The sequence below is a fragment of the Halichoerus grypus genome, chromosome 4 (assembly GCF_964656455.1).
Source record: "Halichoerus grypus chromosome 4, mHalGry1.hap1.1, whole genome shotgun sequence".
NCBI lineage: Eukaryota > Metazoa > Chordata > Mammalia > Carnivora > Phocidae > Halichoerus > Halichoerus grypus.
The window spans coordinates 134566122-134589309 of record NC_135715.1 but is presented as its reverse complement, the minus strand read 5'-3'; the positions used below and the strand labels follow the sequence as shown (position 1 = coordinate 134589309).

General features: G+C 37.1%; 1 protein-coding gene across 4 annotated transcripts in view; it reads left to right on the top strand.

Moving 5' to 3' along the window:
• SLC25A12 (solute carrier family 25 member 12) overlaps nucleotides 1–23188 on the top strand; it is a 197240-nt gene that overhangs the window by 106772 nt on the left and 67280 nt on the right. For 3 of the 4 annotated variants that reach the window (XM_036105497.2, XM_078070993.1, XM_036105498.2), the window contains 2 exons: nucleotides 8567–8709; nucleotides 19469–19584. In XM_036105497.2, the coding sequence (XP_035961390.1) occupies nucleotides 8567–8709; nucleotides 19469–19584 (259 nt within the window). Of the gene's footprint in view, nucleotides 1–8566; nucleotides 8710–19468; nucleotides 19585–23188 lie in introns of those variants that run through there. The other variant, XM_036105502.2, reaches the window with a different exon arrangement.

Below are 23188 nucleotides of genomic sequence, written 5' to 3'. Positions count from 1 at the left end.
ATGGAGAGTGCTCGTGTAGTGAAAGGGCATACATTCCTGACTAAATTTGGCTTCTGTTAGGAGTAAGAGCAGTAAAAGTGAAGGACAGCAAGAGGATTAACTTTGTATGCTCAGCTCTTCCATTGTTAATGTATTCATTTTTATACATGGGAAATGCTTTATGTGATATCCGTAATTACCAAACTTTGTGACATTGTCATTTGAGAGTTGCTGAAATTAAAAGGATATTGAGATCTGAAAAATGTCAGTTCATCTCAGTTGGAACAAAGTCATAGAGCAACAGTGTGTTTTAACTCATATTACAGCCCCATGTTAGATAAGCAGAGATGAAGCTGGCTAGACCAGTTAGGACTGATGTGGTAAACCCAAGAATAGTGGAAGCCACCCCCAAGGAAACCTTGGTTTGGAGGAAGATGAAGAGTTAGAACAATAACTCCTTCATGCTTGGGCAAACCAGAATAATTAAATAAGCAAAGGAGGGAAATTGGGACCCTATGCTTTTCTGTGTTTCTAAGCATTTTAGAAGAACTACAGTATTTCAATATGCATTAGTTTTACAATTTCCAGGTACTTTGGTGTTCAAGATCTCATTTTTTCCCTTACATCAAGACAGCTATCTTTCTGTACTGTTTCATTAAAGAGGCTCAAAGAAGCTATGTTTCACTCAAGAAATTGCACAGGGGATTAGAACTCGTTTTCTGACCCTGGTTTCGGTGTCCATCATGCTACCGTCTCTGAGCTATGTGAGGGTAGGAATTATGTTTTTGTGATCTTTGCATCCCTAGTACCAGGCATAGTGTGTAGCACACAATCGGTACTTGATAAATGTTTTTTAAGTAAATGCAAAATGACCGGAAGATTTGAAATTAGCAGATTTTAAGTAGTGCCTCTAAATATATTACCTTGGTTTTGGTGTGCATACTTAAAAAGAAAATCATTGATACAACTATGCTTTTTAAAAAGTAATCCGCTTTATAGTTATAGCAGATCAGAATTTTTCTTTTTTTTAATTTTATTTTTATTTTTTTTAAGATTTTTTTTTTTTTTTTATTCATTCGAGACACAGAGATACAGAGAGAGAGAGAGAGAACATGAGCAGGGGGAGAAGCAGAGGGAGGGGGAGAAGCAGGCCCCCCACTGAGCAGGAGCCCGATGCGGGGCTTGATCCCAGGACCCTGGGATCATGATCTGAGCTGAAGGCAGACGCTTAACCATCTGAGCCACCCAGGCGCCCCCAGAACTTTTCTTTATAATCTCTGAAAGTCCTTTAGACATATAAAATATCAAAGGATCTATTTGTCTTTGAACTTAAACCATTTTAACAGGTAATTTGTATCATTTAGACTATTTGGGTTTTTTACTCATTTGTGTCATTGAATTTTATGTTAACCTTCTTTTCCTCCTTACTCAATAGAAATTTAGGATTGTGTGAAAACTCTTTGTAAAGTCTGCTTTATAGTAACCTGTGATATAGGTTAAAATTTGGTAAATAGTTAAAGGAGTTAGTTACTACTGTCTAACTTACTTCAGTCAAGTGAGACCTTGATATGTTGATCTATTGGCTTGGTAGGCAAAATATTTCTAGATAACATGATCTCATTTGGAGCTAGAGGTAGTTCAGTGTAAGTACAATAGTGTAAGTACATATATCTATATGTGAAACCCTAGATGAAAGATGAAAACCATCTTTCATCAGCAATAAAGATTCTAATCTTTCATTAAGATCCATTTTATTTCTCAATCTTCAGAATGTAAAGACTTTTTCAAGCACATGTGAACTATACTCAATGTAAATTTAAATATTTCTGGAAATGTCAAATCTATGTGCACTTTTACATTCCAAAACTTGAGTTGGATTTGGAAAAAGTTTAATCAAGAAAATAAGTCACTATATTTGTTTGGATACTGTCAGCTACTTCTTGTCAATGTCTTTCACGTGTCCTTGACTTCCTGCCCAAGAGGGATTTACAACTGCTTAAGAGACATCTTTGAAATGGCAAATGATTAACTCTAAAGTTATTTGGAGTATGGATATAATATTTGGTCAATTTCTTTTAAAGTAATTTTGGTTCACTCTTTGAAATGACAGGAACAAAATGGAAATGATATTATGAAACGAATAAGTTAGTTGATAGATTAAATTTTTAGCATAACTGTTAGCATGGTAGACCCAAAACTTTGTTTTACATTGCTTTTTATTGTTTTTAGTATAAATATGAGAGTCATTTTGGTTAGCAGAAAGAGGTCTCAAAATGGCTACTTAATCTATTCTGATTTCTAGCCTTTGTGTTACTCAAGGCCATGTTTACTTTGTTTAAAACATTATTATGCAGTCAATTAAAATAAACATTGAAAGTAATGAAGCTGTTTAAAATAAATGGGTCATTCTTTTTTTGAAAGTATTTAAAAATATACTTTTGGTTTAAATATATCATCTGTTTTTAAGGTACCTGCTTTTCTTTGTTAACATAATATCTAAAATGTTTTAGCATCTTGACTGACTGTGGGTAGATTCTAGTTTCAGTTCTATACTCCCTCTTCTGTTCTGTCTGTTCAGGCAAACAGACTCACTGACATTGCCAAGTAATTGTCTCTAATTTAATGAGTTAATTAGTTAACTGTCTCCTGCAAAAGTCAAGTACTAACTCCTTATGGATGAGAAGAGTTGTTTTTTTTCCCTCTGAGCTATACACTTTATCTTTCAGTTCAAATCAAGTTAAAATAGACTAGGAGAGTTGGGGAAAACACTAGCAAAATACCTCAGGGTAAGTGATTCTCTGGCATCATTTATAACCCCAGATACTGGCAAAGCCTGTTCCGGTACTTGTCAACAAAAGCATTTGTTTTCCTTGTTGGCTGCTGTGTCCTTGGTTTGTGCTAAGGCTGCTTTATTTCCTGATAAAGTCAAGAATGTTGTGAAATCCTGGTGATTCTGTAAGTACAGTATAATTTCTCTGTGTGTGTGTGTGTTCTGTGTGTAGTGGTGGTAATCCTGGCAGTCAAATTCAGGTATTAGTGTTAGATGTGAGACACCTATGTGGCAAAAAGAAAGGGAGACTTAGTTGCCACATTTTGTTAATACTAACTCTGAAATGTTTTCATATTCTCTTTTTTGAAAACTGACATCTGATTAAGGAAAGCAAGCAGCTCTCAAACCATTGGAGAGAGAACAAAGATCTCCATAACCCATCTCTAGTATTTTTTTTTATTTTGCATCTTGTGTTTAGTTCTTCCTTCTTTTAAATTTTCATAGGAGTCAGACCCAGGATTCCTTGTCAAAGGACGTGAGCATTCGTATAGTTCTTTATATATGATACGTATATGTATATATATTGCTGAATTGCTTTTCAAAATGACTGAATTGGAAAAAAGCAAGATGTACAGAGCAGTATCTATAGTTATGTTATCATTTGTGTAAAAAGAAACGGGTAAGAATATTCATGCATATTTGCATGTATATACATTAGCATGTGTATGCGTATATCTTATATGTGTATAATCATTTATGCGTAAAACATCTGGAAGGATATACAAGAAATTGCCTCTGGAGTGGGGTATTGAGTGGGGACAGAGGTGTTAGAAAGACTTCTCACTGTATACCCTTCTGTACCTTTTGAATTTTGAATGGTGTGACTGTAACATTATGAGAATCATTTTTAAAAAAGGCCATTAGCAAGGGGTGAAAATACCCATTGTTTTCTTATTTGCACTCCCACCCCCTTGGTTCAGGCCTCATCCTCTTTTATCTGGATCTTCAGTAGGGGACACTTGGTCTCCCTGCCCCCAGTCAGTTTCTGTCCTCTCCAAACCATCTTTTCCCTTGCCACCAGAGATGGCACAGGTTAAATCACATCTCTGTCCTCCTCTAAAATTTTTAGTGGCATCCCAAGGTCCACAGAATGGAGTTCAGACTATTCAGCTTAGCATTCAAAGTCTTCTATCATCTGGTTTCAAACTGCCTTTTTGGTCTCACCTCTGCATGTTATCTTTGTATATATCCTCTCTTCATTACCATTTCCTTTTCAACTAACTCTCTCCCCCCCCAAAAGGAAAAAAAGTATTTTAAAATTTCTATATTTGTTCACATTTTCTTTTTTCTTTTTTTAGCCTGAAAGACCCTGTCTGTTTGCAGTTAAAATTGAATTTTATTTTCAAGGCCTATTCTGAACGTTACTTTCTCCTTCCTACTGCAGCCTCATTCCACCTGTTCTTAGAATGAACCACTCTTTTTTGAATCCCATAGTATTTCCCATACCATTGTTTGGCACTCATGTTCTAGTGAGTTGTTGACTTGTCAGTGTCTTTATATTCTATTTTTAGACTTTCTTGTGTTGATTCCTCTTTTTTTTTTTTTTTTTTTAAAGATTTTATTTATTTATTTATTTGAGAGAGAGAGAATGAGAAAGAGAGCACATGAGCGGGGAGAGTCAGAGGGAGAAGCAGACTCCCTGCCGAGCAGGGAGCCCGATGCGGGACTCGATCCAGGGACTCCAGGATCATGACCTGAGCCGAAGGCAGTCGCTTAACCAACTGAGCCACCCAGGCACCCTTGATTCCTCTTTTTAATTACAGTAGTCTTCCTGACATTGTGCCTTTCCCCACTCCTGCCTATTCTTAACTCTGTGGTTTTCTGATTTTGGTAAAACATGTCAGATTTTGAAGAACACTGAAGAACAGAGAGCAAAAGTAGTTGACAGGAATTGGTAGAATCCACTCACTATTAGTATTAATACTATACAGTTAATTTTTTCTTTATCCTATATTCGCATACCTATTGTTTTGAAATGTCAAAGATTATTTGGTCTTCATTTTATTTTTTTAAAAATTTTTTATTGTTATGTTAATCACCATACATTACATCATTAGTTTTAGATGTAGTGTTCCATGATTCATTGTTTGTGCATAACACCCAGTGCTCCATGCAGAACGTGCCCTCTTTAATACCCATCACCAGGCTAACCCATCCTCCCACTCCCTCCCCTCTAGAACCCTCAGTTTGTTTTTCAGAGTCCATTGTCTCTCATGGTTCGTCTCCCCCTCCGATTCCCCCCCTTCATTCTTCCCCTCCTGCTATCTTCTTTTTTTTTTCCTTAACATATATTGCATTATTTGTTTCAGAGGTACAGATCTGAGATTCAACAGTCTTGCACAATTCACAGAGCTTACCAGAGCACATACCCTCCCCAGTGTCTTATCACCCAGCCACCCCATCCCTCCCACCCCACCTGGTCTTCATTTTATAGATGTGTGATATATCTAGAAGCTTGGGGAGAATGGAGTTCTTGAAGGACTCAGTGAGTTAGTGGTAGGGCCAGGACTTAAACTTAGGACCATTTTGGGAATGACATTTATAGCATGTAGAGAGAACATGACTTTATTTTGAGGTGATATTTGTTAGGTGTTTTTGGTAGTACAAGCTAGTAAAAGCATGTGTACCTTGGGCTACTTCTTGTGCAGGCTAATAAAGCATTGGCTGTGATAGCCTCTGTGGTATGTTTTAGAATATGACAAAAGAAACGTATTTTATTTCTTTCCTTGTTGAAAGAGCTGGTTGCTTGGTTTAGTCAGATTCACAAATGAGAATATTTGAAATGCTTAACCAAAAAGCAAACCAATAGTCCTTTGCTTTGATCCTTTCCATCCCTGTCTTGTTTCCCAGAAGCAACCACTTCTAACTCTTAGCTATTTATTGTGGTATTTCCCTTCATATCTCTATACTGCTATTTCTAGGCATTATTGACTTCCTATGATAGTAGTTGAGGACTTCCTTATACTTCTTCCTCCTTCCTTCTCCCTCCATTCCTCTCAGTATGTTTATCATTGTTATTAAATTAATATTTGTATCTATATTAGTATGGCTATAAATACTGTTTGTTTTGAGCCAAGTCATGTATTGTATTTCCTGTTTTTGTACAACAAAAATACCTTTTCATGACTTACTTTCTCATAGAGTTAAAAATCACCTAACTTTCCATTTACTTAGCAATTTGTATACCTAATACCAATTCATTAATTTAACAAATATTTACTGAATGCCTACTATGTGCCATTATTCTTGGTGCTTGGGATACAACAGGGAACAAACTAGACAAAGATTCCTTCCTTTTTTGGGAGATAGACAATAAACATAATAAAGAAGTAAAATACGTAGTGTGTTAGAAAGTGATTGGTGCCAATGGGGAAAAAAGAGCAACATATGGGGGGTTGGGAATATAGGTGCAGGCATGGGTTGCATGGGTAATACTAAATAGGGTGATAACAGTAGATCTCATTGAGAAGGTGACATTTGAACAAAGATTCATACTCCTCCCAATGTTATTTTTCACATAGCCAAATGCCTTGGATAATTTAACATTTCATTTTCCCCAGTGGCTTCCTTCTTGGAGCCTTTGTCTGCTCCCTGCCAGGATTATGAACTCTAGAGGCCTGCAGCACAGTTGTCCTGGGACTTCTCTTGGCCACTTTCCTGGGTTGGATCATCTGATTCCTGGATCCCACATCTTCCTCTTACTTGGTTCATGCCCTCTTTTTGATGGAGTAAATTTTCCTATAGCTTCCTGAGAAGGCACATGATGAGAGAAAAAAGTATTGAGAACATGGATATCTCAAAGTACTTTTATTTTTATTTATTTATTTTTTAAAAGATTTATCCATTTTAGAGAGAGAGCGAGCATGCATGAGCAGGGAGAAGTACAGAAGGAGAGGGAGAGAAGCAGCCTCCGTGCTGAGCACCAAGCTGGCTGCAGGACTCGATCCCATGACCCTGAGACCATGACCTAAGCTGAAACCAAGAGTCAGACGCCCAATTGAATAAGCCACCCAGGCACCCCTCAAAGTACTTTTAACCTACTCTTACAATTGATTGAAAGTTTGGCTCAGTTTAGAAATCTGGGCTGAAAATCATCTTAGAATTTTCAAGGTCTTACTGCATTGTCTTCAGCTTTCAGTGTTTCTGTTGAGGAAGCATTGATGCTGGTGATTCATAATTCTTTATAGGTGACCTTTTTTTTTCTGTCTGAAAACTTTTAGGATTTTCTCTTTATTCTGATGTTCTATAATTTTATGATGATGGGCCAGGTCCTGATGTGGGTTTTTTTTTTTTTTAATTTGTTTTAATATATTGTGCTTGGCATTTAGTGATCTCTTGTATTCTTCAATTCTGGGAAAATTTCTGATGTTACTACTTTGATATTTGACTGAAGTAGCTAAATTGATGAGCTGCAACCCAAAGAGGAGAGCTTTGGTTGTTCATGTTTGATCATGCCATAGTACATAAAACCCTTAAAATGATGAGGTATTTATTTGATAGGCAGGTATTATTTTCTTTGTAAAAATTAATCACATAAAAGCAGAATATTTTTGTTTCTTTTTTCCAGCTACTGGAACATAGAACAAATACCTATGATGGAAGGTCATGTTTTTCTCATTCATTTCACTTTCTAAGGTTTAGTAGTCTGTCCTGCACCACCCTCCCTCCCCCGTCCCCCAGCTCCCCACTATTGGAGGTGGAAAGCCTCTAGGAGTCTACAGGTGTCATCTTCTCACTCTCAGGTCTTGGTCACCTCGGCTGCCCTTTCACCTTTCTTCGTCTTTCTTGTATTTCTTCTCTTACGTATTATATGTTTCGTTGAGATAAAAGTCACATAACAAAATTCACCATTTTAACCATTTTAAAGTTTATAGTGCAGGGACGCCTGGGTGGCTCAGTCGTTAAGTGTCTGCCTTCCGCTCAGGTCATGATTTAAGGGTCCTGGGATCAAGTCCCGCATCGGGCTCCCTGCTCAGCAGGGAGTCTGCTTCTACCTCTCTGTCTGCCTGCCGCTCCCCCTGCTTGTCCTCGCTCTCTCTGTCTCTGTCAATAAATAAAATCTTTTTTTTTTAAAGATTTTATTTATTTATTTGACAGAGAGCACAAGTAGGCAGAGTGGCAGGCAGAGGGAGAGGGAGAAGCCGGCTCTCCGCTGAGCAGGGAGCTGGACGTGGGGCTCGATCCCAGGACCCCGGGATCATGACCTGAGCTGAAGGCAGCCGCTTAACCGACTGAGCCACCCAGGCGCCCCTAAATAAAATCTTTAAAAAAAAATCTTAAAAAAAAATAAAGTTTACAGTGCAATGTCATTTAGTATATTTACAATATTGTATGGCCATTGCCACAATCTAATTCCAGGACATTTTCATTGCCCCCCCCAAAAAATCTCATATGTGTTTAAGCAGTTACTCTCATTTCTCCTTCCTCCCAGTTCCTGGCAACTATGCCTCTGCTTTCTGTCACTGTGGATTTGCCTATTGTGGACATTTCATGTAAAAGGGGTCATACAATCTGTGGCCTTTGGTGTTTGGCTTCTCTAACTTATAATGTTTTCAAGGTTTGTCCATGTTGTAGCATGTATCAGTATATTAAATCAGGCTATGAGTATTTTTTACTATCCAGAGAAAAGTCCTGCATTTATTATCTTTATTATGATTTTGATAACTGGCCTTTAATTTACCTTTTCACAAACATTTTTTAGTTACAAGATGTTGTTGAATAATTTTAATTTTTAAGTATACATTATTTATTTTTTAGTATGCCAGTACTGAGGTTGATGGAGAACATTACATGACCCCAGAAGACTTTGTCCAGCGCTATCTTGGGCTGTATAATGATCCAGATAGCAATCCGAAGATTGTGCAGCTCTTGGCAGGAGTAGCTGATCAAACCAAGGATGGGTAAGAACCTTCATACATTTTTTGAAAATGAATGTTCCTCAATACCTTACTAGAAAATAGTAAACTCTTAAGTTTACCTATAACCATCTGGAATTTTAATATTAAACCATATCTTTTCTTAGAAGTTTATAAAAAGTGTTACTTGCTGCCATTATCAAGGATTTGGCATAATTAGCATTTCTTTCTTGCTTTTTTTGGGGGGGGAAGAAAACTACACGTAAAAAACCATATTTTATATTGAATAATCTGAACAGAATGGTTTTCAGATAACTCAGTGTATTTCTTTCACTCACACAACAAATATTGAATACCTTCTATGTTTTAGGCAATGTTCTAAGGCCTAGAATTACATGAGTGAATAAACTAATAAATGCAAAAGCAATATACAAATTTAAAAGTAAACTATAGCATGTTAGGTTATAAGTGCTATGAAGAAGAATAAATCAGGGAAGAATTTAGAGAGTGGTATTTATGTATTTATTTGTCTCATTTATTTGACAAAATTTATCGAACAACCACCATTAGATAGGCACTGTTGGGCCTTAGTAATACAAGCATAAGTAAAATGGGGTTCCTGGCCTTAAGAAGAAATTCATGGTCTAGTGAGAAAGAGGATGAGTAAACAAAGAAAATAATACTTTGGGAATAAGGTGCTATAATAAAAGTATGTGACAGATACAAAGGACACCCAAGAAAGCATGGTTAACTCTGTTTTAGGTGATCTAGACAGCATTATAGAAGAGGTGATACTTGAGTGAAATCCGGCAAGATGAACAGGAGATTGCTGGTGGTTGGGTAGTAGGGAGGAGAATTCTAGGAAAGGGAACAGCAGTGGTATGAAACATCAAGGAGAGTGTGCGTGTGTGTGCCTGCGTGTGTGTGTGTTTTGGAGAGTGACGGGGAAGTTGTGTTAGGTGTACCTTGGCGTGGCTGTGGTGTTGCTCTGTTGCTGCTGGAGTTGTGGTTGGAGTGGAGCTGGGGACCTTGTGTGCTAAGTTTTGACTGTATCCTGAAGGCTCGTGACTTAGTCTTGGAAGTATTTTTAGCCTGGCAGTGTGTGGGTGGTACAGTCACAGAAATAGCAAGGTGCATCTTACTAGAGTGTCAGTTTACTCAGGGCAAAACGCACACCATTTTTTTATTAAAATCAAATATGATTGTATTATGGAGCAAATGAATTATTTTTATGAATTATAAAGAGAATTTTGTCGTGCTTTGTGAGTTCCAAGCTACATCCTCAGGCCTTCAAAGGCCCAGGTTCTTTCTCCTACTTATAGAGGTAGTTGTGTGAAAAACTAGGCAATGAGGAGTTGTTAAAAGTTATTTCTATTACCACAGATATGATCAGATTTTAGAAAAATTGTAGGTTGGAATAGGGCAAGACTTGCATGCAGTGAAATCCATTTAGGAAACTAAATGGATAACTACTGTAGTAGTTAAACTAGAAATGTTGGTATCTAAGTTGTTTGAGTCCAGCGTTAGTATTGTATTTTCACTTGTATTTTCCCACAGAACCTAGTACAGTGCATGAAATCTACTATGAGTATTTTATATCTTAGATAAAGATTTTATATAATTTATCAGTAGTAGATATTGAGGAACTTGTATACATTTTGTGACTGTTCTCTAAAAAAGTCAAATCAGGGGCTCCTGGCTGGCTCAGTTGGTAGAGCATGAGACTCTTGATTTTGGAGTTGTGAGTTCGAGCCCCACACTGGGTGTAGAGATTACTTAAATAAATAAATAAATGAAGTTTAAAAAATTAATCAAATCAGCTGATAAGTTACTATGGACTATTCAGTCATTGGATTTCTCAATAGTGATTAGGCAGTAATACATATGAAAATCAATTATTTTTAATCAGAATTCATTCTTCAAAAATTTTAAAGGTAACATATACATTTAGATCTTTTAGAAACTATGAGAACATTTATTGTCATTAATTTGGCCTGAGACCTGCTTTCAGAGTACTCATATCTTTTCAGATGCTTCTTTTGTGACCATTTGCTCTGGTCCATCTCAGTAAGTGTATTTTTTTTTTGAAGCTTCATGTGGTTCTCCCAGACTCAGGTGCATTGTTAATGTGGTTGAGTGGAATCAATGGTTTAAGTTGCCAGAGTAGATGAAAGATGGGTTTTGGCTAGTGAAGTATCTAATAATGTTGATAATGTTCACTTAAAGACAAACCTGTTGGGCGCCTGGGTGGCTCAGTCGTTAAGCGTCTGCCTTTGGCTCAGGTCATGATCCCAGGGTCCTGGGATCGAACCCCGCATCGGGCTCCCTGCTCCGCGGGAAGCCTGCTTCTCCTTCTCCCACTCCCCCTGCTTGTGTTCCTGCTCTCGCTATCTCTCTCTCTGTCAAATAAATAAATCTTAAAACAAAACAAAACAAAACAAACCTGTTTTTCTTTGTAAAAGGTAAATCTTTTTCTTCCCCTCCCCCTCAATGGTAACTCTTTTCTATTTCAGATTTTAAGAACTTTTTTTTTTTTTTTTTAAAGATTTTATTTATTTATTTGACAGAGAGAGACCAGTGAGAGAGGGAACACAAGCAGGGGGAGGGGGAGAGGGAGAAGCAGACTCCCCGCAGAGCAGGGAGCCCGATGTGGGGCTCAATCCCAGGACCCTGGGATCATGACCTGAGCCGAAGGCAGACGCTTAACGACTGAGCCACCCAGGCGCCCCTGGATTTTAAGAACTTTTTAAGCTTACTTTTTCCCTCTCTTTGGAATAAGTCAGATTGGGATTGGATAGGAAATCTGATTCAGAGAGTTCATAAAAATTAAATAAGTTTATGAAACATATAGGTTGTTTCTGAAAGCAGAGAAAGGTGGAATTTTCTAGAAGCACAGCGATTCTTTCTTTTTTTTTTTTTTAGGGGGGATAGGAGCACAGGGAGAGGGAGAAAGAGAATCTTAAGCAGGCTCCACACCCAGTGTGGAGCCCAATGTGGGGCTTGGTCTCACAACCCTAAGATCATGACCTGAGCTGAAATCAAGAGTTGGACACTTAACCAACTGAGCCACCCAGGCACCCTGAAACACAGCGATTCTTAACCTCCTATTCATGGCTTGTCTTCAGGGGTTCCTGAACTTGCTGAAATATAATGCTAAAAGAGTAATTTTGTACCTGCATTTTTCTGGGGCGAAATCCCAGGTTTTCAGGAGGGGGGGTTTATGAATTCAAAAAAGGTTAAGTATCCTTGTTAACGTTTCTTTAATACTTGTGATTCAAGAGAATCAAAAGCTTTGATATTGTTTAATTTATTCCAAGTAGTCAACCCTTGCTCATTTAACATTTAAGGAAAATGAGACCTAGAGAGGTTGATTGATTTGCCCAATAACACCAAATTATCTTTTTAGTCCATTTTCCTTCTTATAATCATTTTTTTAAAAAATGTTCTCTCCCCCCCTCCCCCACTCCTTTACCCACTCCTTTATCCAGAGCTGTGATGGAAGAATAGAATAGTGCAGTTGGTACTTTTTTTTTATAGCCCCGAGAGATATTCATTGGTTTTACTGTAGTTGGTTTTTTTTCTTAAGATTTTATTTATTTATTTGAGAGAGAGCAAGAGAGAGAGAGCATGAGCGGGATGAGGGGCAGAGGGAGAAGCAAACTCCCTGCTGAGCAAGGAACCCAATGCAGGGCTCCATCCTGGGACTCAGGGATCATGACCTGAGCTGAAGGCAGATACTTACCAACTGAGCCACACAGGCACCCCTCTGTTGTCGTTTTTCAATGAGAATCTTATAGGTACAGATAATTCGAAATAGCATCACATAATATTGTTTATAATTACCCAAGACCCAGTCTCAATTAATAGAACTAGTATAGGCAGGCCTAAGTGATTTAGTTAATAAGTATGTGGGAAAAGCAGGTTTAGGAGTAGTGAATACCATACCTTTTTGTGCTCTGGGCTCCCCCACCCCCTGCTCCATGTTTTCTTAGCGTGTAAACTGCCCCTCTCCTCTTCCCCATTCCCATTCCTCCAACAGATAGTAAAATAAGCGGGAGTGTTTTGATATAGGTGTTTGCTATGCAAAGCCATGTAGAAGCAACATTTTATGGTGTAAAATAGCATGATGGGTTGTCTAAAAGTAAAGGCCATTAGCCAAGTATTTGTGAGATTGTGGCTTAAACTTTGAAGATGTGGTTATATAATGAAAAGCAAAATGATTTTATGCATTAAATGCAGGTTTTGGGAACTATTATTGTGTGACCTGATCTTAAAAGTTTAGACAGTTGCTTGTTTGAAACTGTAACTTCTAGAATTGTAGTTTTTATATTTAGCTCTAGTCAGAATTTCATCTGGAGGCTCTATTCTCCTATAATGTGTAAAACTATTATTTTCCTCTCAGTTTTTCACAACTGTTTTCCTTTAATGTTCTACATACATATAAAAATATATTTTTTTAAAAGATTGATTTTAGAGACAGAGAGAGAGAGAGTACCGGGCAGCTGGGAGGGTGGAGGCAGTGAGGAGCAGAGGGAGAGGGAGAGAGAAAGCCAAGCAGACTCCCCACTGAGTATGGAGCCAGATGCAGGGCTCTGTCAACACCTGAGATCATGACCTGAGCCAAAACGAGTCGGATGCTTAACTGACTGTACCACCTGGTGCCCCAAAAGGAAAAGTATTCTTCATGCATATAGAAAAACCTTTCATACAGAAATCTCGGTTCTAAAAATTGCAAAATTAACATATTAATATTATGAAATTTTATTAGTTTCTACTTGGTAAATTTAAAAGGAACTTTGTAGAAAAATTTATTTTATTTTATTTTATTTTTTTTAAAGATTTTATTTATTTATTTGACAGAGACACAGCGAGAGAGGGAACACAAGCAGGGGGAGTGGGACGGGGAGAAGCAGGCTTCCTGCTGAGCAGGGAGCCCGACGTGGGGCTCCATCCCAGGACCCTGGGATCATGACCTGAGCTGAAGGCAGACGCTTAATGGCTGAGCCACCCAGGGGCCCCTGTAGAAAAATTTAAAACATGCAATTCATAAAATACATTATTTCAGAATTATAAAATGAATGTATGTTCTTTGTAAAAAGTCAAGCAGGAGGTATGGTAAAAATTGAAGGTGCCACCTCATCCTCATTAAAAGAAAACCATTTATTAAAGTATGAACTAAGCAATGGTTTCTTCACCCCAGAGTTAGTGGCTTGTAGTTTGCATTCTGCTTAAATCTTGGTCAGGACCTTCTAACAATAGGGAACTCATTGCAGGATATGGGGAAAAGAGCCTTAAAAATTATTCTGGAACATGTTTGCTTTATGTTCACAGATAAACAGGCTTTTCTTGCTTTGTGAAAAGTATAGTTACATTATCATGTGGTATAAAATGCCTATGGGCTAAAAATAGATAAGGGGCATATCAGAGAGACGTTGTCCATGCCCCCCGCTCCCTACTTCTTCCCAGTATTTTATAATGAAAATTCACTTATATACCTACCATATTCTACCATTAACATTTTTCTGTGCTTCCTTTTTCATATATCTATCCCTCTATTTTTCCATCCATCTTATTTTTTCACACATTTCAAAGTAAATTCCAAATATTGATACTCCTTAAATATTTCAGCATGCATATTATTAACTGGATTTCAGTATTTGTTTTGAGTGTTTTCTTTAGATGTAAAATTTACACACAGTGACAAATATTAAAACTTAAAGGTACATTTGTGGAGTTTTGATAAATGCATATCCCTGGGTAATTTCAGGTGACTTTTTTATTGTATTAAAATATATATAATAAATATAATACCGTTTTAACTATTTTTAAGTGTACAGTTCAATGGCATTAAGTATGTTCATTTTGTTGTACTACCATCACCACCATCCATCGCCTCCATTGTTTTCATCTTCTCATACTGAAACTCTACCTTTTAAACAATGAGTCCCTGTTTTGCCTCAGTACCCAGCCCCTAGGAACCTCTATTCTAGTTTCTGTTTCTAATGCGTTTTACTATGCTAGGTATTTCATATAAGTTGAATAATGTAATATTTGTCCTTTTGTGTTTGGTTTATTTCACTTAGTCTGTTGTTTTCAAGATTAATCCATGTTACAGCATGTATCAGAATTGCATTCCTTTTTAAGGCTGAATAATATGAAGTGGCTTTTTTTTAAGTTGCTGATACTTTTGTGTTTCTTTTTTTTTAAAGATTTATTTATTTGAGAAAGAGATCACGCGCAAGCGTGATGGGGAAGGGCAGAGGCAGAAGGAAGAGAGTCTCAAGCAGACTCTGTGCACGGAGGGTGGTTGGGGGGTGGTGCTGGTGGCTGGATCTCACCACGCTGAGATCAGGACCTGAGCCAAGATCAGGACCTGAGTCAGAGGCTTACCTGACTGTGCCACCCAGGTGCCCCTGCTTTTGTATTTCTTAATTGACCTTTCTTCAAATAAATTGCTCTGTGTAACAAAGGTAACTGTGAGTATTGTGAATTGGCTGTGTATCCCCCCAATACCTTCCTATAATGTCTACTTAGTACAAACACCAGGTACCCTTTCTATTTTTCATCTATAACTTTAAATTTGGGGAGGGGGCAGGAATACATGCACTGAATTGAAGGCAGGAATTGAGAATCTTCCACTGACTTGCTGAATTTCTTTGAGCATATCACTTGACTTTTGGATTTTCTAAGGTCCTTTTGGATTTGCCTTTTTGAATATACTGATAGAGAAATGTATATATATATATATATATATATATATATTTAAAAAAAACATTTATTTATTTATTTGAGAGAGCGCACGTGAGCCAGGGGGAGGAGCAGAGGGGGAGGGAGAGGGAAGAGGAAAGAATCCCAAGCAGAATGGGTGTGGAACCAGACTTGGGGCTTGACTTCATGACTTGAGCTGAAACCAAGAGTCTGAGGCTTAACTGACTGAGCCACCCAGGCACCACAAGAAATGTAGATATTTAAAGTCCACAGACTTTATATTTTAGACAAAGGTCTACTTAGTTGGAAACCTACATGAGGGTGGGTGTAGATAACTGATGGGCCCTGGTCTCTCTGAAGAGGCGGCTTCTGCTTTGGCTCCAGGGGGCTGGTGCTACATGGGATGAGAAACATGTTGCCCACGCTTACAGTTTAACAAGAGAAACCAGAAAACTGGATATTTGTGTGAAGTACTTACGATTTCCTAATGTTGACAACTAATGTAACTAAAAAAATTATACTTTGCCTGCCAAAGAAAACATGTGTGGGCCAAATTCCGTCTGCCAGCCAACTGTTTATAACCTTTGCTAGTTAAGGAAAAAGTCTTTTACCTCTTCTCATAAATACAGAAAGTTTTGCTACTGAGTATGAAAGGTGTTTGAAAGCTACATATTCTGTATTTCAGGGTGATTGTATTTTTGATGTTAGATTCCTGAGGCTGTTTTGGAAAAGCCAAGATGTTATGGATTGTGTTTTTTAATCCATCATCAGCCTAGTTACTTTTTATTTTTTAAATTACTCTTACAATCAAAAGAAATAATGCTAAATAATGATAAAAATTTCAAACATTTCAGAAATACAGACTGTAGAAAATGAAGGCCTTCTCTAAGTCCTCCTCTATATCATTATTTTATTTGTGTTATATATTCTTATTAAAACCACATATTACTGGGCACCTGGGTGGCTCAGTTGGTTAAGCGACTGCCTTTGGCTCAGGTTATGATCCTGGAGTCCCTGGATCGAGTCCCGCATCGGGCTCCCTGCTCGGCAGGGAGTCTGCTTCTCCCTCTGACCCTCCCCCCTCTCATGTGCTCACTCTCTCTCATTCTCTCTCTCTCAAATAAATAAAATCTTTAAAAAAACAACAACAAAAAAAACCCCCCACATATTACTCATTGCTTTTTCGGGGTGTGTGGATGATGATACCTGATATGTTATAACTTCATTTGTTTTTACTACTCTAGAATTTGTGTAATGATAACCACACTTTGGAGTTTTATTATAGTTTTTAGTAGTACACCAATGCATAAAGTGTATTATGACGTGTGACCTGATAAAGTTTGATTATTCTTCTTTCCAGCATTCATTAGGCAATCAAGCTCCTAATTTCATCAAAGATTCTTCAGCAGGGGTGCAGTGAAGGCATAGTCTTTAGTGTCCTGAATAATATCACCGCAAAGGCCTTTTCCTCAATAAAGGGAAAAGGCATAGAATACACCATTGCTTTGGATATGATGTAACTTGTGTAACTTAAACATATTTCAAAGTATTTTATTTAATAGAAAATGAAACTTTGAATGTAAAATATGTCTTTGATGAGTGGGGGCATAAAATGAAATGTAAAATGTAGTCATTCCTAATACTTTGTTGAGAAATACGGCTCTCTAAAAAGCCTTGTATTCTAAATTGAGTGTATTCAAGAATATTTACAAGTTCCTATCCTGAATCAAACCTGTGCTCTGTGACAAGCCTACCTTCTTGCAGGGAATTAGACTTTATTTTTTATTTTATTTTATTTATTTTTTGAAAATGATTTTATTTATTTATTTATTTGTCAGGGAGAGAGAGAGTGTGCACAAGCCGGGGGGCAGCCAGCAGAGCAGAGGCAGAGGGAGAAGCAGGCTCCCCGCTGAGCAAGGAGCCCAATGCGGGGCTTGATCCCAGGACCCCGGGATCATGACCTGAGCCGAAGGCAGATGCTTAACCGACTGAGCCTCCCAGGCGTCCCAGGAATTAGACTTTAAACAGGGAATTACATAATTACTTTAATAAAAATTTTGCAAGGGGCACTAAAAATGTACACTGTGCTGCTGTAGGGGTGTGAAGGGTATGTAAAGTCATCTGGGGACTCTGAGATGGTTCTCTTGAGGAAATGATACTTGAGCTGAGCTATGTAAAGATGGGTATAAATTAAATGGGCAAAGGTTTGGAGATGGTGGGATGAATCCAAGGAGAATGAAATGGTCCTGAGTGGAAAGATCATGGATTTAAGAATGAATGGGTTGGAGTCCAGAAGAACAAGGGGGAGGTGTGCAGAGATCAGATCCTGAAGGACTTGGAGCCACGTTAAAGATTAGGTCTATTCCTTTCTATAGGGTGACTGTAAATGTGTTGTCTAAACCAGGCCATTTGAGAATAAAAGGCAGCACCATTACTAATATAAATAAGCAAATAAATTGGTATATGTATTTATATATTTATAAAAACAGATTTTTATAATGCTGTTACTTGGATACTAGTCACCAATAGCAGCAACAAGGTGTGGGATCTTTGCAGCAAGCTTGCTATGGAAGATGACTCTAAACTAGCATATGCCAGCTCTGTAAGATCACTGAAGGTGGGGTGCCTGGGTAGCTCATTTGGTTAAGTGTCTGGCTTCTGATTTTGGCGTAGGTCATAATCTCAGGGTTGTGAGATCGTGCCCTAAGTTGGGCTCTGTGCTGGGTGTGGAGCCTACTTGAGATTCTCTCTCTGTGCACCTCTGCCCCCTACTCATGCTCCCCCCCTAAAAAAAAGATCATTGAAGACAATTTTAGTATAATTTTGACCACTGGCTTATTTCACAACCCTGAGTATTCTAGGACTCAATATGTTTTAGTTTTCTCCCCTTTTGTTTTGAATTTTCCTTTAAAAAATGTATTTTCTTTAAAAAAAATTTTTTTAAGTAGGCTCCATGTCCAGCGTGGAGCCCAACATAGGGTTTGACCTCATGACCCTGAGGTCAGGACCTGTGAGCTGAGATCAAGAGTAGGATGCTTAACTGACTGAGCCACCCAGGCGCCCCTAAAAAATGTATTATTGACATTTCAAACATATAAAACAAAGTAGTGTAGTGAATTCAATATCCTCATCACCAAGTTTTAGTAATTATTAAAATAATTATTATGTTTGTTTTATTTATACCTCTTCCCATTCTTTCATCCCCTGGATTATTTTGAAGCAAATTCCAGATGACATATTTTGTTTGTAAATATCTGGGTATATCTCAAAAAGATAAGAAAAATTACCAAACAAAACAAACCTCCTCAAAAACATTAGTATCAATGTCTTAATATCATCAAGTATTTGTGTTATATCATTATTACCATTTACTAATTTTCTTATAAATTAAAAAAAATTTCTTTGCTTAAATCAGAATCCAAATAAGATCTGTATCTTGTAATTAATTACTATACCTTTTTGGTCTTTAATGAGGTTCTCCTCCATATCTTCTTTCAAAGTTTTTTTTTTTTTTTTTCAAGTACAGAATGTTCGCCCTGTAGTTTCCTACAGTCTGCATTTATGCTGATTGTGTTTCTGTGGTGATGTTTAACATGTCCTTTGTCCTTTGTATTTTCTGTAAATTGATTACATGGAAAGCAGTGGGTCTTAACATGGTGGGTTGGCAATTTGCAATTTGGTGGGTAGAGGCCAGGGAGGCTACTAAACATGATACATTGCCCAGGAGGCCCCCAAAACAAAGAATTATCCAGCTTAAAATGGTACTGTTGAGCGCCACAGTTGAGAAACTATGATCTAGAGACTTTATCAGCTTACAATTTAATTATTTTTGGTTTAGTTCTTTCTCTTTTTGTGATTTTAGGAGTGATTGATTATTGCCCAGGTCCATTAATTTATTAGGGACTCACAAAAGGGTAGTATTCTAATTCTTTCATTCCTTTCTTCTTTCTTTATTATCTGGAATACCTCTATAAAGAGAAATTTCCCTTTTTCAATTATTTGGTTACCCTGAGCTATAGCATATATTAAAGGCAGGTTAAATGCCTGGTATTTACCTTTTCTTTACCAATCAATAACATTTTATATTTTATTCCAGATTGATCTCCTATCAAGAGTTCTTGGCATTTGAATCTGTTTTATGTGCTCCAGATTCTATGTTCATAGTGGCTTTCCAATTGTTTGACAAGAGTGGAAATGGAGAGGTGACATTTGGTAAGGAAAAAAAAAGATTATAAGGGATAAGTGAAGTCAGTAAGGCTGGTGCAGTCTTTAAATGCTAAATCTAGTAACTGCATATAGATTGCTGCTTATTTAGGAGCTAGTCAATATTAATTTCCTAAAAGAATTTACACAGATAAAATTAAAATGGTGTATTTTCTTCAGAGCTTTAGACTATTGCAAAAAAGTAAGGAATCTAGGAATGCCTTGCTCATTGAGTCACTGACACTTTTACATTCCTAAAATAGGTGGTGTAAAATTTTCTTGTTCTGGGCTAGCCTGGGCAAAATTCTTTATGAAACAGACCGTGAACAACATGGAATAATCATGTCATTCTTTAAGGAATTTTTGGGTAGAGAGTGCAGAGCTTCTCAATAGCAGTTTGGAAAATTGCTGCTTTGTCATTATAGCACCAAGAATGGAACTGAAGGAGGGAGTTGAGAATAGTTAGCATTCTCTAAACCCCCATTATAGTTTTTTGATTTTAGGAAACAAGCCTAGTACGTTGAAATTGATATCTGTGTTAAATGTAGAAATTGATACAAATCCTTTGGTAGGCACATAATTTAACACAATGTCATTGTTTGACAAGCATATAAACTAGAATTTCTATTTGTAGCCATGTGTTAGTTTTTAAAGATGCTTATTTGTGGAAATTAGTTTGTGTTTAAAGTATCTGCTAATTTTTCTGACAACAGGCTTTTCAATAAATCAATGCAGTGTTTTCAAGGACCTTGAACTCTCTTCCCTTTTTTTTACATTTACATTTTTTATTGTAGTAAACACATAAAATCTTAACCATTTTTCAGCGTGCAGTTCAGTAATGTTGAGTATATTCTTGTTGTCGTGAAACAGATTTCCAGAACTTTTTCACCTTGTAAAGCTGAGCTTGAGTCCTTTTATGGTGTGAATTGGCATCAATATGTGATAGAAAAACTCTTGAAAATCAAGCTTTCCCTGACTATAGTGCTAAATATTTATTCACTGCAGTATTTGTTATATAAAAAGCATCCTTCAGTTAAACTCAAAGGAAGAAGTGTCACTGCCATGGAAAGAGAGAAAGGATAGGTATTCAGAATAACCAGTGGTGCCTTTACTCTGGTTTTAGTGGGCACATTTTCTAGCTTGGCATTGACTGTTTCCTTTTGCCCATTGACCCAGTTATTTTCTGTATAAGAAGATTTTCCCAAATAAATACAAGTGCAGACAGAACTCCTTAGGTTTTTGCATCTCTCTTGGCATGCTTCCTGCTTTGGTGCAAGCTCTGGCCATTCTGCCTCCTAAAGAAGGTTGACTTTCCCCAGAAGCACCTAGATTCTCTAGTTTAATGTATAAAACCTTTGTCATCTCATCATTCAGCATTTACCCTGGACCACGAATAATGCTGCATTTTCTATTTTCAGTAGGTACCACATATTCTCACATGTCTCACTTCCAAATGTTGTGCAGCAGTGCTTGGGAAATACCTTGATATACGTATCTGCATTAAGAACAGCATACTTGTGCTTCTAGCATGTGTCCATTGTTTAAGAATTAGATTTCCCAAAACCAAATTGTGGTTTCTTTTGTCCCACCTACCTTGGTATCTTGGTTCTTTGTGTCTCCTCAATTTGATTGCTTTTCCCAATTTTATTTTAAAAAACAAGTCACTCAAGTCAGTTCATCCAATAGAATAACAATAGAGACTCATGCCAGTGTTGATTAGTAGATTAAAATGAGTATAGAAAATAGCTGAGTGGTTTATAAACACATTTATTTCATGCAGATGAAAGCTTGTAGTTATTAGATCCCAACTTTAGCATTTTAAAGATCTTTTGTTTTCCCCAGACTATGATGTATGAGTTAGAATTTTAAGAAAATATAATTAAGATTAAAAACCAAACAAATCTGTTTGCGTTGTTATAACACCTGATATGAACTGAAGAACATATAAACCCTCCAAAACTCTGCTTTCATTCTTCTGCTTCATAATCTAGAGATAGAAAGATTCTTATGGAATGATATAAAGCTGAACGCCCTTTCAACATTGTTCTTGGAGTCCCTGGCCAGCTGGATGGTTGTCTTGATGTTCACGTATTTCCTGGGGACCGTAACCATTTTCCCTTCCTGCCTTGCCTCCCTAGTTTTGAGGATCCATTTTGGACAAATTTTCTTAAATAAAAATCATAATGAAGGAGAGGAAATTTAATTGTATATTTTTAGGAGGAAAAGCATTGAAACTGTTACAAATGCCATTTAACAAGATTTCTAAGGCCTACTCATTACAGGCTGTTCAAGACGACAGAATTTCAGCGTAAGGAAATAATTAACTTGGAGTTTATTTTTATAGGATTTTGGATCTGTGATAAAGGTCAGTTTTCATGTTTGTATCCACTTAATAAAATGAATTATGCTTATGTATTTATAGATAAATGCTTAGGTAAAAGGAAATTTTAGATCCATAGTAACTCTAAATCCTTTTCACTAAATGGCCTTATGTTTTCTAGTTTGGAACTTGTTTATAGTTTTCTCTTGAGCACATCAGGAGAGAAAGGTGGGAGAGAATATTGGATGCCAGGTGTAATGGAGTGGGGAAAACTGTTATGCCATCGATATCTCGTGGACTATGATGATGATGTTATCTGTGTATTTGTATATATTGTTCTCATCTATGCTTTTTTTTTAGATATGCTTTTTAATACACATCAGATTAGATACTTAAACTGTGTACGTTTTTGGAAGTATATAAATAGAAATATTGAACAACTTTACTTGAGTGCTGGAAAAGTTTTGTTTTGTTTTTTTAATTGTTAGAGATGCCTCTACTTTGCGGGAGAGGACTTACACTGAGACCTCAATAATCCATTTCAGAATATGCAAGCTCAGGAGAGGGTTCTGGAGTTTTTAAAAGAGTGAATAAAACCGTTAGTTGTTTCCTCTTCGATGTTCTTTTAATAAAACTTCTAATGCATGCTGTGGATAATTACTTATTGGCTTGTTTATCTGTTACTGCCTGGTGGCATGAGCCTTGTAGAGGCCGCTGCATGACTGGTGTTTGCTAGATACATTATAAACTTGCCTTGGTGTCCCTGCTAGCCACTAGTGTACTGGATATTCTGCTCGATAGAATTAGGTTAAGGTAACCTAGATAACCAGTATACTATATTGTGTTCTCAGTAGCTGCCATGCATTTGTCCCACATTTAAAAAATCAAAGCCTATTGGTTTAACAAAGATGTAATCCTTCTAAAAAAAATGAAACCCAAACTCCTGTCTATTAACTAATAAATGAATATAAGATACATTATACAGTCTAAGTTTTCTATTAAAATCTCGTCAACATTGTGTTCCAAACTGCTTGCCTAGGGATGGGAACTCTTCAAAGTGAATTTTTTTCAAGGGCCTATCTTCATCTCCTCACTGTAAAACCCTCAAAAAGCAGGGATTCCTTTTGATTTCATACTGTGTTTGGTCATCATTAGATACAACAAATAAATGTGTTCCATTTGTGCCTCTAAAATAGGCTCTTTTTCTATGAAGGGAAGAATAGATTGGGTTTGGCATAACCACAACTGTTATTAAAAGGTTCAGGAGATGGAAGTCTAGATACGAAAAATGTA